This window comes from Populus trichocarpa, chromosome 13, assembly GCF_000002775.5.
Source record: "Populus trichocarpa isolate Nisqually-1 chromosome 13, P.trichocarpa_v4.1, whole genome shotgun sequence".
NCBI classification, from domain to species: Eukaryota; Viridiplantae; Streptophyta; class Magnoliopsida; order Malpighiales; family Salicaceae; genus Populus; species Populus trichocarpa.
Window position 1 is genome coordinate 4,835,834 of NC_037297.2, and position 14,645 is coordinate 4,850,478.

General features: G+C 35.9%; 3 protein-coding genes across 10 annotated transcripts; 1 reads left to right on the forward strand and 2 right to left on the reverse strand.

Moving 5' to 3' along the window:
* Positions 1 to 1,014: 1,014 nt before the first annotated feature.
* Positions 1,015 to 2,651, reverse strand: LOC7489699 (GDSL esterase/lipase 1). The gene is made up of 5 exons (XM_002319686.4): positions 2,366 to 2,651; positions 2,141 to 2,265; positions 1,828 to 2,058; positions 1,473 to 1,728; positions 1,015 to 1,378 (listed from the first exon to the last, which is right to left on the reverse strand). Exons 1-5 carry the CDS (start codon positions 2,607 to 2,609, stop codon positions 1,146 to 1,148), a joined length of 1,089 nt encoding a protein of 362 aa, XP_002319722.4. The 5' UTR covers positions 2,610 to 2,651; the 3' UTR covers positions 1,015 to 1,145.
* Positions 2,652 to 3,281: 630 nt separating this feature from the next.
* Positions 3,282 to 6,177, reverse strand: LOC7482379 (uncharacterized). Of its 8 annotated transcripts, none has more exons than XM_052446667.1 (4): positions 6,022 to 6,177; positions 5,372 to 5,603; positions 5,221 to 5,261; positions 3,282 to 3,718 (listed from the first exon to the last, which is right to left on the reverse strand). In XM_052446667.1, exons 1-4 carry the CDS (start codon positions 6,142 to 6,144, stop codon positions 3,548 to 3,550), a joined length of 567 nt encoding a protein of 188 aa, XP_052302627.1. In that variant the 5' UTR covers positions 6,145 to 6,177; the 3' UTR covers positions 3,282 to 3,547. The 8 variants fall into 8 exon arrangements, with proteins under 8 accessions (XP_052302627.1, XP_052302625.1, XP_052302626.1 ...); XM_052446665.1 differs by having other exon boundaries at positions 3,282 to 3,721; XM_052446666.1 differs by having other exon boundaries at positions 5,221 to 5,264.
* Positions 6,178 to 10,789: 4,612 nt separating this feature from the next.
* Positions 10,790 to 14,456, forward strand: LOC7482381 (F-box protein At5g07610). Its single transcript, XM_002319154.4, has 3 exons — positions 10,790 to 10,901; positions 11,076 to 12,605; positions 14,240 to 14,456. The coding sequence occupies exon 2, from the start codon at positions 11,371 to 11,373 to the stop codon at positions 12,586 to 12,588; it is 1,218 nt and encodes a 405-aa protein (XP_002319190.1). The 5' UTR covers positions 10,790 to 10,901; positions 11,076 to 11,370; the 3' UTR covers positions 12,589 to 12,605; positions 14,240 to 14,456.
* Positions 14,457 to 14,645: the final 189 nt, after the last annotated feature.

Sequence of the window (14,645 nt, forward strand, 5' to 3'; positions counted from 1 at the left end):
CAGACGTGAATTTATAGGAGGATAGAGAAAAGAAAGTGAAAAAAAGGGGTTGCCGCCACCGAATTGTAGATCTGTGGACCAAACACGCAATCTAGAGAGAAAAAGGATTTCATTACGAATCTAATGGCGCGACAGAACAATGATTTTCACCACCAGAATTAGTCGTACACACAACCCAAAGGCAGCTAAGCGATTGACGCACTAACATCAATAACTATTTGATTTTTCTTATTTATCAAAATAGGACCATATAGTTATTATGAAAAAACCATTGTGAAATTAAAAATAAGTTCATGTAGCTAAGCTTTGAGAATTTTGATTTTAAAGGCAATAAAGTTATTAAACTATGTTTAAAAAAGTGAAATATTATAAAAGTCTCTAGACAATAGTTAAGTGTTTTTTTTTTTTTTAAAAAAAAGTCAGTTTCCCATCCATATCTTGAAATATGGTTCGTTATGCTTGTTTGATGTTATATAGGAAGACAAAGAGCTATGAGTTTTCTTCCTTCTTTGTTATTAACGGTGATTCTCAAATATCGTAGAATAGAATGTGATATGATGAGATAGAATACATAGTGGAAATGCAATGATGTATGCAGTTGAGGCATCCTAATAGACTTGTACCTTGTTTCTATATAACTCGATCAATTCTATTAGGTACTCACCATTTATTTTTATTGTGCTTATCCTAATTGTTGGTTTAGTTATGCATGGTGAAAAGAAGCATTGGAATGGTCTTAGCTCTTGAATATTTCAACAATAATAATGAAAAAAAAAAAACATTGAGATAGTTATGAATTCCATTGAGTGTTTGTGTTTGTGTTATGATTTCTTTCTTCTTTAAAAACTAATATCCTCACCGATCAACTGTTCATTAATGAACATCAAAAAACCATGTTTTTTATTAATCTCATGTGAAATGACCTTTCTTGATCAAAATGGTAGGAATTGGGTGAAAAAGGAAAGCAAAAAACAAGATGCCCTAAATCTAAACAATTGAATAATGATAAATGGATGCATTGAAAAGACTATTTTACCATTAGGTACCATTCTTGTGATATATGATAGAACAACAAGATATCGAATATATGGTTATTGAATCCTAGGAAAACTACCATACATATGGTTGCATGACCTATTTTTGGGCTACTCCTGGAATAATGTTTTAAGATTGTAAGGCCATATGACATTAGAATTCCCACTCCACATCAACTTTGCAAGTTGATTGTTGGCTTTCTCGGTGAGATGACCACCATCAAAGAACAAATAGTCGCTAGGATTGTCACATAATTGGTACTCTTCTGCTCCCCTTCCGCCGCAACTCAAGATTCCTCTGTATGGACCACTGCCACAACACGCCACCTTCCCCTTCTCAAAACCTTACAAAGCAAACACACAAGAAAGTAAATCAAATGTGTGCAGTTAGTTCTTACAGAGAGCTGTGTAACTAGTTGATAGGGCAGGAAAACACACCATATTTTGAATGGCGCTTGATTCTTTCACTTAATGAAGTGTAGAAATCAAAATAAGCGTATTTAAACCCTTGAAGCTGTGTCTGGAGCTCCTTGAGGGCTTCAATGAGTGCGCTATTGTGTAGTTTTGAAAACACCGTGACTTCATCCATGCAACCACCTGTGCCATTCTTGTTTGATGCTCTCAGATATGGTAAACAACCCAAAGGACCCATGCTGACAAACACGAATTTCCTTCCTCCATTCCTATATATTTCCTGAAACATCAAAATGTAGCCATAAGCTATGATCAACTAATTAGGAAAAGGAAGATACCTGAAAAGGAAAAGATGTTCTTGATGTTATATATTGATTACTTTGATCACAGTTGTTGTATTGCCGATAACCATTCCGACGTACTCCTTTCTGGAGTAGGCCTGGAGCAAACTGGAGTTTGTTGTGAAAGGTGCTACGTAGTCATTGCTACCGATGTTGAACATGTAGATAGCCTTAGACAGCAATTTCTTAGTTTCTTTATCCCCCAGTTTCTGACTTATCTGCCTCTCCACGTTCTTGAAATAAATTGCTTGCGTATTAAGGTCTATAACCTGTGACAGAAAGGGAAAAACCTATGGAGTTTAGCCTAAATAATTTATCAGCACGAAGCCTGCGGTGAGTAAGAGTGCATACCGATCCAGCAGGTCTGGTTTGAGCTAGAGCACCAGCTGCTCCTGATGCAAAGTTCACCCCATCTGTAATCTGGTGATTGCCAGGTTGCAGATATGGAGGAATGAATGGCAACTTTGCATACTCAGCTGTCAAACAGTAACAAGCATCCATTAATTATTTCCTAACGAAGCAAAGCAGCAGAAAAATTACCAAAATAAAGAAATAAAAATCAGCCTCTTATCTTACCAATAAAATCTGGAATTACTCGACCGTCCGAAAATCTCCCAGTAGGATACTTGAAGAAGGTTTCACCATAAGGCCAGAAGTTTGCCCGGCCAAATGCATTTCTGATATAGTTATTATTTCCAGCTTCAAAAAATGAGTCTCCAAATATAAACAAGGGAATACGCTTACTGCTGCAGCATGTTGGGAAGAGAAGGCTAGCACAACAAAGAACCAAGAAATAAAAACCAGACCTTGAATTTTCCATTTTTTTTTTATAAAAGCTATCACTTTCTGTATACTCCTTTTCGCTTGAGCTTCTATGGTTATTTATATACAGGGTCTACAACTTGCCGTCCAAGTCAGGCAGTTGATTGGTCCCCTGTTTCAAAAAACTCAGATGAACAGAAACAGGGGAACATTAACATGCTGATCTCTTTAGTGATATAATTGCATTGAAGATAAAAGATGGTGGCTGCTTTGACCAGTTCATGTCTCCAGCTTTATCAGAAGATTATTCATGTACGAAGATTAAAATCTTTTTATTGTTTTGCTTATATCACACGTAACCACTTAGTCACTTGGTCATGACGGCTCTTATATCATATTATTATTATTATTATTAATCTATCCAGCTTGAGCATACTAGAAAGAAAGTCCATACAAATATAATATCCAGTGAATTTAACACTGCTCGAGAAATCACACATTACGTCAGTGTTTATGTAAATGGTCAGTGACAGCTTCCTCTATTGGATTGTCTACTAGAAACACCTCCATCTATGGTTGATTTGTTTCAATGTGATTTTCCCTCCATCTTAAAATTGTTACAAAAAGGCACAATTCATCTTGTATTTGCAACTCAGGTTTATGGTTTTTTTCAACTCAAGCCACAGACACTCAGGATTTTGACAAGGTAACGAATCAAACAGCAAATCAATGGTTCAACCAAGAAGAGAACAAATCTTGGGCTGTAATATATATACTGGGAATCAGAATTAATCTTTCCAACCCCATTGTCAGTGCAAGGTTTTATTCACTGGTCCTCTGAAAGATTTTGATCATCCTGTTACGAGGCCTTCTTCTGCTGTTGCTCTTCTCTTCTGGCGTTATAACTCTCAAGGGCCTCAATTCAAATTATTCAGAAAGAAATACAAACTCAGCATCATTCACTCCATACATCACTAGAAGAATGCCAGCAAGTATTTACATGAACGAGTTAATGAACAATATGAGTCTAGGAAGATTCTCAAGAGCTAATGTGAAACTTGCACCAAGCACAAAAAGCAAAACGAAGGCTACTAGTATCTTTGCCATGTACAAAAAACTGATGCCTGGGTTGGTAGCTGTCTTTGCAGGACGTGAACCATCAGAACTCTGCTGAAAGTAAAAGAAGATATTAGATCATTTAGCTAAGCACACGATTTTCAAATCCCAGTAAACATTTACACGAGGAGAATAATTAATTAGCCAAAGTTTCTCTCACAGAGGAAAAATTATGGCACTAAGCAGCATTATACTCGGTTCATAAATAGATCATTATCAGATTAGGCCTTTAACCTCATATTCATCAAGATCAGAGTTTAGTATTCTTCTAATGAATAACTATCAAATTAAGGCAAGTTTGTGAATACAATATTGGAATGGATGTCCTGCTACCAGTTCATTTTATACAGATTTATGACATGATACATATGCTAATATAGGCCCAAGAATATGCATTTACCAACAAGAAATGTATTTACCAACAAAGCAAAATAATTATCACAAATATACTGGTACACAACTAGCATACAACCGCACAAGATTGGCAAATAACAGGCAAAGGGGTGTCACCCTAATAATCGGTCACAATATGTATTCCTCACAACCAATAATTTGTGCTTTTAGCACCACATTACAAGATTTCTCACAATGTTGCACAGGAATCTTGCCTGTTTCTTTTCTTAATCAATCTGATATAAAGTCATCCATTATGACTGAAGTAGGCTGGTATGGGTCAAGACAGATCAACAAAATGGTGCCATATGGTATACAGAACAGAGTGAACTTGTGGGTTGAAACCTACCAGTCTCTCTATATATCGGTATGTATTTATATAGTAAGGCAGCAACTATGACTACAGATCAAATCATAGTTCTTCGAAAATAAAAAGGTCTCACCAAGGTACACGGACTATTGTCTTTTGTCACATTTTTTAACCAAGCCACTATTACAGCCTTCAAATGAATGCAGCCAGCACTTGGCTGTCTACCAAAACCAAGCTATGCATAGATTAAAAGAAGGAAAAAGCAAAGGCTGTCCTATTTCCAATTTGATTCCATTCAAATTTCTTCTGACAGACAGGCATCAAATTAGTCTAGAATCTTGAGACAGGTAGTAGTTCAGTGCTGGGAACACATTGCCAGGCCACAATCCTATTTTTAATTAAAATAATCTTATATAATATAAATTCATTGAAATCTGAAATGCAATCATTCATCTTGACCTCTTCTGGTAAACATATTTGAAAGAAAAGCTGAAGTCAGGTTCCTATATTTGGTTTTACCCAAAAATACAGCCTAGTTTCTACTACTATCTTCCATGTCTCATTCATTAGCAACAGATTTAGGAATTCAGAAAATCAAGTTCATCAACTCCATGGTATCGAAATAAATATTGACTCAAACAAAAAAATTCAATAGAACTTATTGAGATGTAGTTTTTCAAGTTTTGCAATGGATTATGAGTTGAAAGAAGACTATCCCAGTACCCTATATAGCGATATTGTAAATACATCCAAGTTTCTTTTATCAAACAGTATATGTATGTACAACAACTTCTACTTAATGGATACAATAAAAAATAAAACTTGATGAAGACAATATAGAAATCCATACCTGTTTTGGAATCCGCTGAAAGTGTTCTGCTTGTCTAACACCTACTTCAGAAAAGAAATCATGTTAGCAAAACCAACACTTAAGCAAACTCTACACAGCAACCACAAGAGAAGACAACCAGATAATCTACACTAAAAGAAGCTAATACCACCATAATCTAACACAGTAAATGTTTGCAACTTCCAGTCATTGCCATAATCAACAAGCACCGCATCTGGGCCAAAGCTAATGGGCTCCTCCCCATCCTTAACGGCTTCAATATGCAAAACAAAAGGTGCCCCAACATCCAACTTCCTGTTTATCAAAGACACTGCAAATCCCGCCTTGGTGCCTGCTGCAAAGCGACTCGTCTTTCCCAAACTTTTGCATATGACCTCCAAAAACTATTGGTGACAGCAAATTGTCAAATATTAATTAATGAGTTTTATTGAGAAGAAGAAGAAACACTATTAATAATAAATAAAATGAATGAACCCATAGTTCATCTCCTAATAAATGTAAATGGGCTCCAAATCTTATCCATGCATTGACAAAAAAAAAGGTTCATAATTCAACAAATCCCATATAGGTTTTGTTAAATCAAATGCAATAAAAAATCAAATTTAAAATTGAGATGAATGGTTTTCTTTCAATTTCATTGAGAATGGTGTTCTTTTTGCTTATAAAGTGAATTGCTCAACACTATTTCTTAAATAATAACAGGCCAAAAAAAAAAACATAACACTGAGTAAAGCCAATGGATAACTTGGCAATTTAACATACACAACAAGACTGTATCAGAAAGATAGAGAAAGAGAGTACAGGGGGAGGAGGAGGAGGAGAATTGACTTTCGAATCTTCTTCTTGTTGTTCTGCCATGATATGAATCCAGAGGGAGAGAAGATTTTCAGCTCGTGTTTTTAATACTAGGCCAATATGGGCCATCGAGCTAATACATGGGCTCAATTTATACTCAGGACCATGAGCTCATAATCCATGAGACTTTTTTGGCTAAATAAATGACTTTGATTCTATATATATATATATATAAAGAACTAATTAATAAATTGTTCTGAGAAAGTACTTCAAACTATATTTATTAAAAGCAAATTCATCACCCATTACTTATAAAAGACATGAATGACTGTAATTAAACATTAAGCTTAAGGTTGCTCTTCCCTATATATCTATCTATGCATGGCTTGTACTAGCTAGCACCATCTCCATTCTCCTTCTCTTGACTGATACTATTATCATGCGTGCGTACTGGTGGCTAGCAAAACTGTAGCAGGACCTTTTCCATCATTCCCCTTGAGTACTAGTCCTTCCAAAGACACCATCTGTGCGGCCTTCTTCATGATCAGACTCCTTGATGAGGACGAACCATAGTTCCTCGTTGCGCCTAAAGGAATAAATCTGCACATAGTCATCTTGATGGAGCGCTCCCACATTCCTAACCATAACGTCATTCCAGCTACTTCTTAGCGCATAGGAACTGCTGTTCTTCATGTTCCACTGCTTCAGCCTCAGTTGACTGGTGAACGTGCTATCTTTTTCATCACCAAGACCCAGTTCTACCAATGTTACTCCTATGCCATCGCCTTGACAGATAGTCGTCTTCTCATCACCAATTAAAAGACTTTCGCATTCATTAATTTGTCTACAAGGCATTGTGAAACGATCATGGTGTGCACTCGTATCAGTTTGGTACAACTTTTTCCTTATCCTTAACTTGAAATCCTTATCTCCATCTTCTCCGATTAGAGCTTTTATTTCATCAGAGAAATCAAAACCCAAGTCCAGTGCCCTTGAGTCACCCTTCCTTCGTTTGCTTGTCGACCTCATTCCCTCCTCCTCGTCATTATCTTCAAGTGCAAAGCATCGTTTTCTATTAGTACTATTGATCCTTTTCTCTTTCTGTCTCCCCTCTTTCTTATCTTCATGAGCAACACTAGTCTTAGAGTACTTGTTTTTGTTGACAAACCCATTAGGAATTCCAGATCCTCTCTCTTTCCTACCAAAGACAGTACCCTCCTCCTCCTCAAGAATACGATGATGATCGTCGTCATCATCTTGTCTGTTATCATAACTACTTGGGCTTTTCTTGGGATATATAAACCCTTGATCTCCACTTCTCTTCTTCTTGGGTATAACAGGCAATATCACAAGTGGGTGTGTAAATTGAGCATAGCTACTACCATCACTAGCGGGGCTTGTACTTCTGGACTTGGAAGACTCTTTCTTGGCACCATTGTTCCTCATCCACAACAACCCCTTGACAATTTCCTTCTCCATCAACGTAAATGCCTCATCATTGTCATCTGTTTCTTGTCTATACTTTTCAAACAGTTGATCAAAAGACCCATCGTCATATTCATCAATCATATCAGCAATGAATGTATGACGATCACTTTGACCGCAACCGCAAAGCCCTGCCATATCTTCAGGGATATATTTGCTAAATCTCTAACTCGAAGAAAGAAATCACCCAGGGACAACTCAAAAGACAAGCAAATTAAAGAACTGAATATGTTGGGGGTATTATAGCTGGCTGGCTGCGCACTGCATATATATATAGGGCAAATGTGCATGCGAATCCATGTACAATCCGGACTTTTTTAAATAGATTTTTGTATATAATAGGGCAATGCAAATCCTTGTACTATCTGGACTTAATTAACTAGTTTTTTTTAATCCTTTTCATAACAGGAAGACTTTACCACGTAATGGTGCAGGTTTGTATTTCTAATCCAACTGAAGAAAGGATTTTTAAAAAAAAAAAACAGTTTCCTGATTTCCAAGTTATTCAACAAATTATATTGAAAGAAAAAGTCGGTATTTCTTCGGCATATAGATTATTGAGCTGTCTTGGTATTTTAATTAATTGAAAGCTGAATGACAATACTCTATCTGTACGTAGTTTGTTAGGTCTACAATTTCGTTAATGCCTTTCTTATGGGAATATTTCTGGTTAAAATAGATTACATGGAGGAACCTTTTTTCTTCTAATGGTGAAGCAGTGATGGGACCTCCCTCTTTTTTCTTTCTTTTTTTTAATTGTAGATGTCTGTGTTAGCTTACATGTATCTCAACTAATTTCTCAAGATCCTAAAATTTACTACTAGAAAAACTTTTAGTAACTATAAAGTTTGTGATATTCAAACTAATAATAATTAAAAAACAAATCTAAAACTTAACTAATTAAACTGATCCCTTAGAATTACAACTCCCTCTATTTTGACGCTGCTGGTGAGAGCGCCTACACCTCCTATATGCTTCTGTGTTTTGGGGAAGGTCAGAGTTAATGATGCTATGTTCTACGGCAAATCTTGGTCCCATTTGCACGTAGAACAACAGCAGACTTTGACCACTCTGAGTTTTACATTTGAGAGACGACATTGAATACAAGAAGGGCAATTCATGAGCGAAGGCTTGGTGCATTCTTGAGCCTAATTTGGGCTGAAAAACAAGAAGAGACTGCTGAAGGTTTACAAATGATAGGAAATTAAAACAAGATGTTTGATTTAGCTAGAACCAAGAGACCTAAACTTTCTGATCAACTGGAGTATTAAGTAGATACAAAATAAAGAATGTCTTCGTAACTTTCTCTGTTTATTTGATCTCTAGTTTTAAAACCAGTTTCTTGCAGACAGTGCTATGATCTTGAATTGCATTTCATATTTATTTCGTCAATAAATCTGGGAGTGTGTTTTTCTGCTCACGTAACGTTGACCGTGTACATGGAAATCGTTGCAAAGGTGCTACAAATCATGAATAGTACTATTGTTAGCTGGGGGACCTTATCTTGGATTGCAAAACCAGGTACCAAGCTTTGATCATCAATTTATATTTTGAATTTCTACTTCTCTGTATCCAAAATCTTAACAAGAAACCTGAGACTGCTAAAGGCTTAACAAATGAAACTATACAAACAAAAACCATTGTTTGTTTAGTGTTAGCTAGCACTACCAGAATATTAGCAAATACAAATAAAAACATCGATAAAATTTATTCGTTGGTATATTATGATGATCTTTACTGACAGAATTTTACATCCCTGTATTCATTGGTAAACATCGATAGAAAAATTCTCTTGGTATATATAAAGGGAATCGTAGTGGGAAAATAAACGAAAAAAATTATCAAATTATACGATGATGTGTAACTTTTACATACAATATTATCGACGAAATTAACCCGACAATAAAGTACATCAGTAAATATGCCGACAGAAAAAAAAATTGATATATACCGAAGGAATTACAGAGAATATTATAGTGGGATTTAAAAAAAGCAAATTGTACGGTCACGTGATATTTTTACCGACATAATGATCAACAGAGTTACTAACAAAAGAATTTTGTCGGTCATACCATCAATAATATTTAATTTATGACTTGATGATCAACTCTACTCTTTCTCTCTCTCATTTTTTTCTCCTTTTTTATGCATTTTTTCTGCGACAAACAACCAACCCCTCCTACAATATTAACACAATTCAACCTCCCACAATAAAATTAACCACCACAACATTCAGTTTATCAATTTTCTTGTTTTAATTCAAATTTTATTGAGAATTCTTTATTTTATATAAGCAAATCTGCCCACTTTAATTTATGACCAAGATCAATTTATATATATATATGCATGCGCGTTGACCTATTCTATAATATTTAACGTTCTATAAAAAAATAGATTTTGTATTGAAGTGGAGTTTCCTGTAACAATGCTTTTGTGTCATTCATCATATTACTCTAAGGGAAGGAATATTTGCGTGTATTATTGCTCCAAACAAACGTCTAGATAACAGTTCAACAGGACAATGAGTTATAGTTAAATTCATACATCAATCTTGCCCGTTACTCTATTGAAAATAATGCTTGTTGACTCCCAAAAATTATGCCACAAAATTGTGAGATTTCAAGAACAAATTAATGTCAATTAAGAAAAAAAAAACATTTGAAAAAACAAAAAACGAGTCTCAACCAGGTTTTATCGGATTTTACCGGGTCACTCAGGTCGCAAATCAACCAGGTTTTGCTGGGTTTTGCTCATCCTGGTCTTTTACCTTACCTGGACTAGTCCAGCTATCAGGTCGACTCGCTGGACAGGTCCAAATTTAATAATTATGTTTAAAATATTATCATTTCAATTTTTTTATAAAAAAAAACATTAAATCAATGTTATATATATATATATATATATATATATATATATATATATAGAGTTTAAGTTTCAAGTCTTTTACAAAGTTTATTTGAAACTTTAAAGACTAGATTGACGGGTTATCACTTTAACCCAACAAACTTAGCTTAGTTTAAAATAAAAAGTTTCATTTTAACCCAATAAATAGCCGGTCCAGTCCAAAGTTTGGATTCCAAGTTTTTATCGGGCTACTAGATCACTTAAGTCAATTTTTGTTTTTAAAATTAAAATAATATTGTTTTAATAAAAAAATAAAAGACAATGAGTTATAACCGAGTTTTTAAATAGATTTTTGTAAATTAATCTGTCAGATCAGTTGGAGTTTTTTTATTATTAATTTTTTAAAATTCGGTTTAGTTCCAACTTCAAATCGATCCGGCAGGCCGGCCGGATTTCAAAACAATGATAAATGTAAGAAGACGCAGGCAATTAACTCGAGTAGTGCTAACAAGAAGAACAACTTCGTTGAAAACCTACTACCAATTGGATTCCTTCAGGTCCTATCTGAGTTAAGCTCAGGCATCTGCTCTCTCTTTCATGCCCTACAGCTGGCCATTAACTCTTTATGTTTTTTCTTTTCCACTTTCTTCTTAAGCCTTATCCCGCACTACTGTTTTGCTGTTCTTTCTACCAGGCTACCTGATATTTCATAATTTTCATTGACCTGACAGTTGACTCTCGAAGCTAACTCTCATATGTAGAAAAATAGAAGGGGATGTGCGTGGCTTGCTGGAAGGGATTGTCACTTGTGAGATCCGCAGTTTTAATTCAACAGGTCTTGTACGATGTTCATGTTGAGGCCAAAGACAGGTAATATTTTCCTCATTTCTGGTGGGTGGCTATGCTTGTTGGAGTCTTGATTTAGAATTTGATGTGTTCCAAGTGAAGTTTTGATCTCTATAATTACAATAAATTATGGAGTGAGTTTGTTTGTGCGTTGAAGAGTTAAAAAGGAAAACAGCAGAAATGAGGAACCCCAAAGGGAAATTGGAAATTTGTTGGTCAGCAGAAATAATAGCCAGCAACCTGGACCTCTTAACTGAAATCCTTCTGTGGGCACCTGCAAAATCTCTCCTGAAATTCAAGTGCGTATCAAAACGATGGCACTCTTTGATTTCTGACCCCAAATTCTGCATTAGCCACGCCCGCTGTCAACGGATGCTAAACCGTACAGCCGATGCTCTCATGCTCAGCAATGGCTATAAATCCACTCCTGAATTCCATCTTGTCCCTCTCAAACACTCCACTAAAGTCCCATTCTTCGATTATTTTAATGTTTCTGAGGTCACAATAATACATTCTTGCAATGGCTTGCTTCTTTGCTGTTGTAAATTGATGTTGGATAAACCCAAATTTGTAAAGACGACACAAATGAAAAATGATGGTCGTTATGAGTTCAGATATTTTGTTTGTAATCCCACTACTAAGGAATTCAAGATACTCTCTCCTCCAAAACCTGCATATTTGTCGCTGAGCTTGGCGTTTGATCCTTTGATATCACCTTACTACAAGGTTGTTTGTATTTGCAAAGGGAATTCATCGAAGCAAAATTTTCAAATAGATGTTTATTCATCAGAGACTGAATCATGGAGTCTACTTCCTATCCTTTTCGAAATGCCATTGGGAATGACTTATTCTAATGGAGTATTTTTGGATGGTTCTGTTCATTGGTACAGCTATGCAGAGACCTCACTGTATTTTCACATTGATAGTCAGTCCGTTAAGAAAATGCCGATGCCTTTTATGTTTTCATGGGAAGGTATGGATTGGGATATTATGTACTTTGGGGAATCCCGAGGTCATATGCATTTGGTACTGACCAAGAACCGTTCCTCTTTAGAATTTGATGTTTTCGAGATGGAATTCGAATATACAGGATGGTCTTTAAGTTACCATGTAAATCTGCAATCTATGAGAATGATGTTTCCTGAACTAACATGGAACTTCATGAACAAGCATGCTGTGTTTTCAGTATTGAGTATTATTCAGGGCGAAAAGGATGAGGAGAAGAAGGTTGTGATATTTGTGGACGGTAGAGCTATGTCCTATAATCTTTGTGATGGGACATCAATCAAGATCTGTGATTTAAAACCAAGACCTGGGCGTTCGGATATTGCTAGAGTACCATGGCGTTATGAAGGATGTCAAGCCCATCCATACTTCCAGTCCCTCGTTTCTGTTTGATCAACACTTTTTGGCAGGTATTTAGTTATCAGCTTGCTGTTTTCAGTAATTTTTATCTTGCACAAATTCTAATTTTCACACAAATTCCTTGCCTTTGACAGTTTAAGCATTATATCCAGCATACATTTAGAGATGAATGATGCTCCGTATGACAACAATTGTTGACGTAGTAATAACCCCTGCTCATATAGAAAATTGCACTGCTTTATTCTGCTTTTGGCAAAGCAGCCCAGTTAGATTTCATGTTGGGAAATGAAATTTTATTGTTTCCTATTCCCTTTCAGAATTCATTAGAATTGTCAGATTTTATGGTGTTATGGATCCAAATGTAGACCTGCAAATCCAACTACAGCCATCTAACCCCGCCTGTATTTTGCATGCTAGAAAGTGCACCATTAGGCTAAACCAGTCATGAGCGAATTCATGTCAATTCTCAATACTTCAACTGGATTAAGTGGTATTTTAATTGATAGTTCACACCAAGATAGTAGCTCTACCATTTCTTTCACGCAAGCTAGATATTCATCTGCATCGATATAGTCTATTTCATCTTGTCAAGATACATATCTCCTTTAGATATCAGTTGTTGAGCAGGCAGGTCATGTTCTTGGAAAGAGGATGGGAATACCAACCTATGGTTAATAATTTAGCATGAACAATAAAGGTAAGGTTGCCCATAATGCACAACAGGGTATCTGAATGTTATAACTTGCTTTTAAACTTGGATGCAAGGAGCATGTGCTATGAAATGAAGATAGAAGACAAGAAATTGGAGTGGCAAGTTGCTAATCTCCACTCAAGCCATAAGAAAAGTTCTGCCTCTTGCTTGTAGGATGAGATGTTTGCAGTGGGACTGCTTAGAATTCAATCAAAAACATTGTCGAGGAAGATTTAGGATTTAAAGGTGTCATTATGGACATTCAGGGATCTTAAAGAAAATGGCTTATGAAGGAGATTTCTATCTAAAGCAGAGGAATGAAACCAAGGATATTAAAGTCTGACTGATTTATTCAGCAAGATGTTTTGTCAATGATATGCTGCAAACAGGGGTATTGGAGTCTGAAGAAGGATGTAGGGACAACAGGCCTTGGCATGGAGTCAGAACTCTGAAATACATCAATTGCCGCCGGCAAGCTTGAATTAAAATTTGTGTGTAGAAGTGTGCGTTTCCTTTTTGTAGCAACATGGTCTAATTTGATGTAAAGTCTGCTCTCCAAGTAATTTCATTTATAAGTTAAGTGATCCAGAAATTAATCCCACCAGCCACTCACTGCATGAGACAAAACGATAATGATTTTTGCCAGAGACAAAAGTTCTGCTAATAAAAGTTCAAAGAAGTCCATGACCCAAGGCACCGGTGGTATTAGTGATGGCGAGATGATGGTAAGGTGGTTGGACAGTGATGAAAAGATGGAAGCCTGGATATAAGCATCGATTTCGTGCATGGAAGTTGCTAGGTTGTGGTGCAGCAGTATCTTCATTGGCCTCTCTTACTATATTGAGGAGTTTGATTTTTCTTTTTATTTTTTGGTGACAACACAGAGTTATCCTATCAAATCATTAATATTAATCGACATGTTTTCTGGTTTTTTTTCCTTTTTTTTTTTTATCAGCATGTTTTCTAAGTAATTGGCTTATGTTAATTTGACAGGTTGAAGGCACATCATCATGGATATTGTACAAAGAAGTCACTAAGTACCTGTCCTCCCCCTTCTGAACGTTAAGACAGCTTGTTGTATAAACTCAGGAGACCTTTGTTACGAATAAGTATGTTCCATCGTTTGCGTGTTTGTGAGAAGTGGTGGGTATGAATCATGATTTCAAGCAACAATTTTCATCTTCTAATCAGATCGCCTGTTTTGTCTTAAGGATTCTGAAACCATACATCTAAAAGTTGGAGTATGCAAAGACACAGGTAGGATTAGGAAGTTAGGAATCCGGAAAAGTAAACACTTCTTCTTGGACAAAATCAGAGAGAGTTTTTGATGTTTTCGCTGAAATTTGCTAGGTAATGCATCAAACAATGCCAGCAGGATGGTTTCTAAACTACCACCCTG

Excerpts from the sequence above, each read along its gene's own strand:
- LOC7482381 (XM_002319154.4), top strand. The coding sequence starts at position 11,371 with ATGAGGAACCCCAAAGGGAAATTGGAAATTTGTTGGTCAGCAGAAATA.
- LOC7489699 (XM_002319686.4), bottom strand. The coding sequence starts at position 2,609 with ATGGAAAATTCAAGGTCTGGTTTTTATTTCTTGGTTCTTTGTTGTGCT. Across the intron at positions 2,059-2,140 it reads AAACCAGACCTGCTGGATCG|GTTATAGACCTTAATACGCA; the intron begins GTATGCACTCTT and ends TTTCTGTCACAG. Across the intron at positions 1,729-1,827 it reads ATACAACAACTGTGATCAAA|GAAATATATAGGAATGGAGG; the intron begins GTAATCAATATA and ends TTGATGTTTCAG.
- LOC7482379 (XM_024583022.2), bottom strand. The coding sequence starts at position 6,144 with ATGGCCCATATTGGCCTAGTATTAAAAACACGAGCTGAAAATCTTCTC. Across the intron at positions 5,604-6,021 it reads CTCCTCCTCCTCCTCCCCCT|TTTTTGGAGGTCATATGCAA; the intron begins GTACTCTCTTTC and ends TGTCACCAATAG. Across the intron at positions 3,722-5,220 it reads TTCAGCGGATTCCAAAACAG|CAGAGTTCTGATGGTTCACG; the intron begins GTATGGATTTCT and ends TTTTACTTTCAG.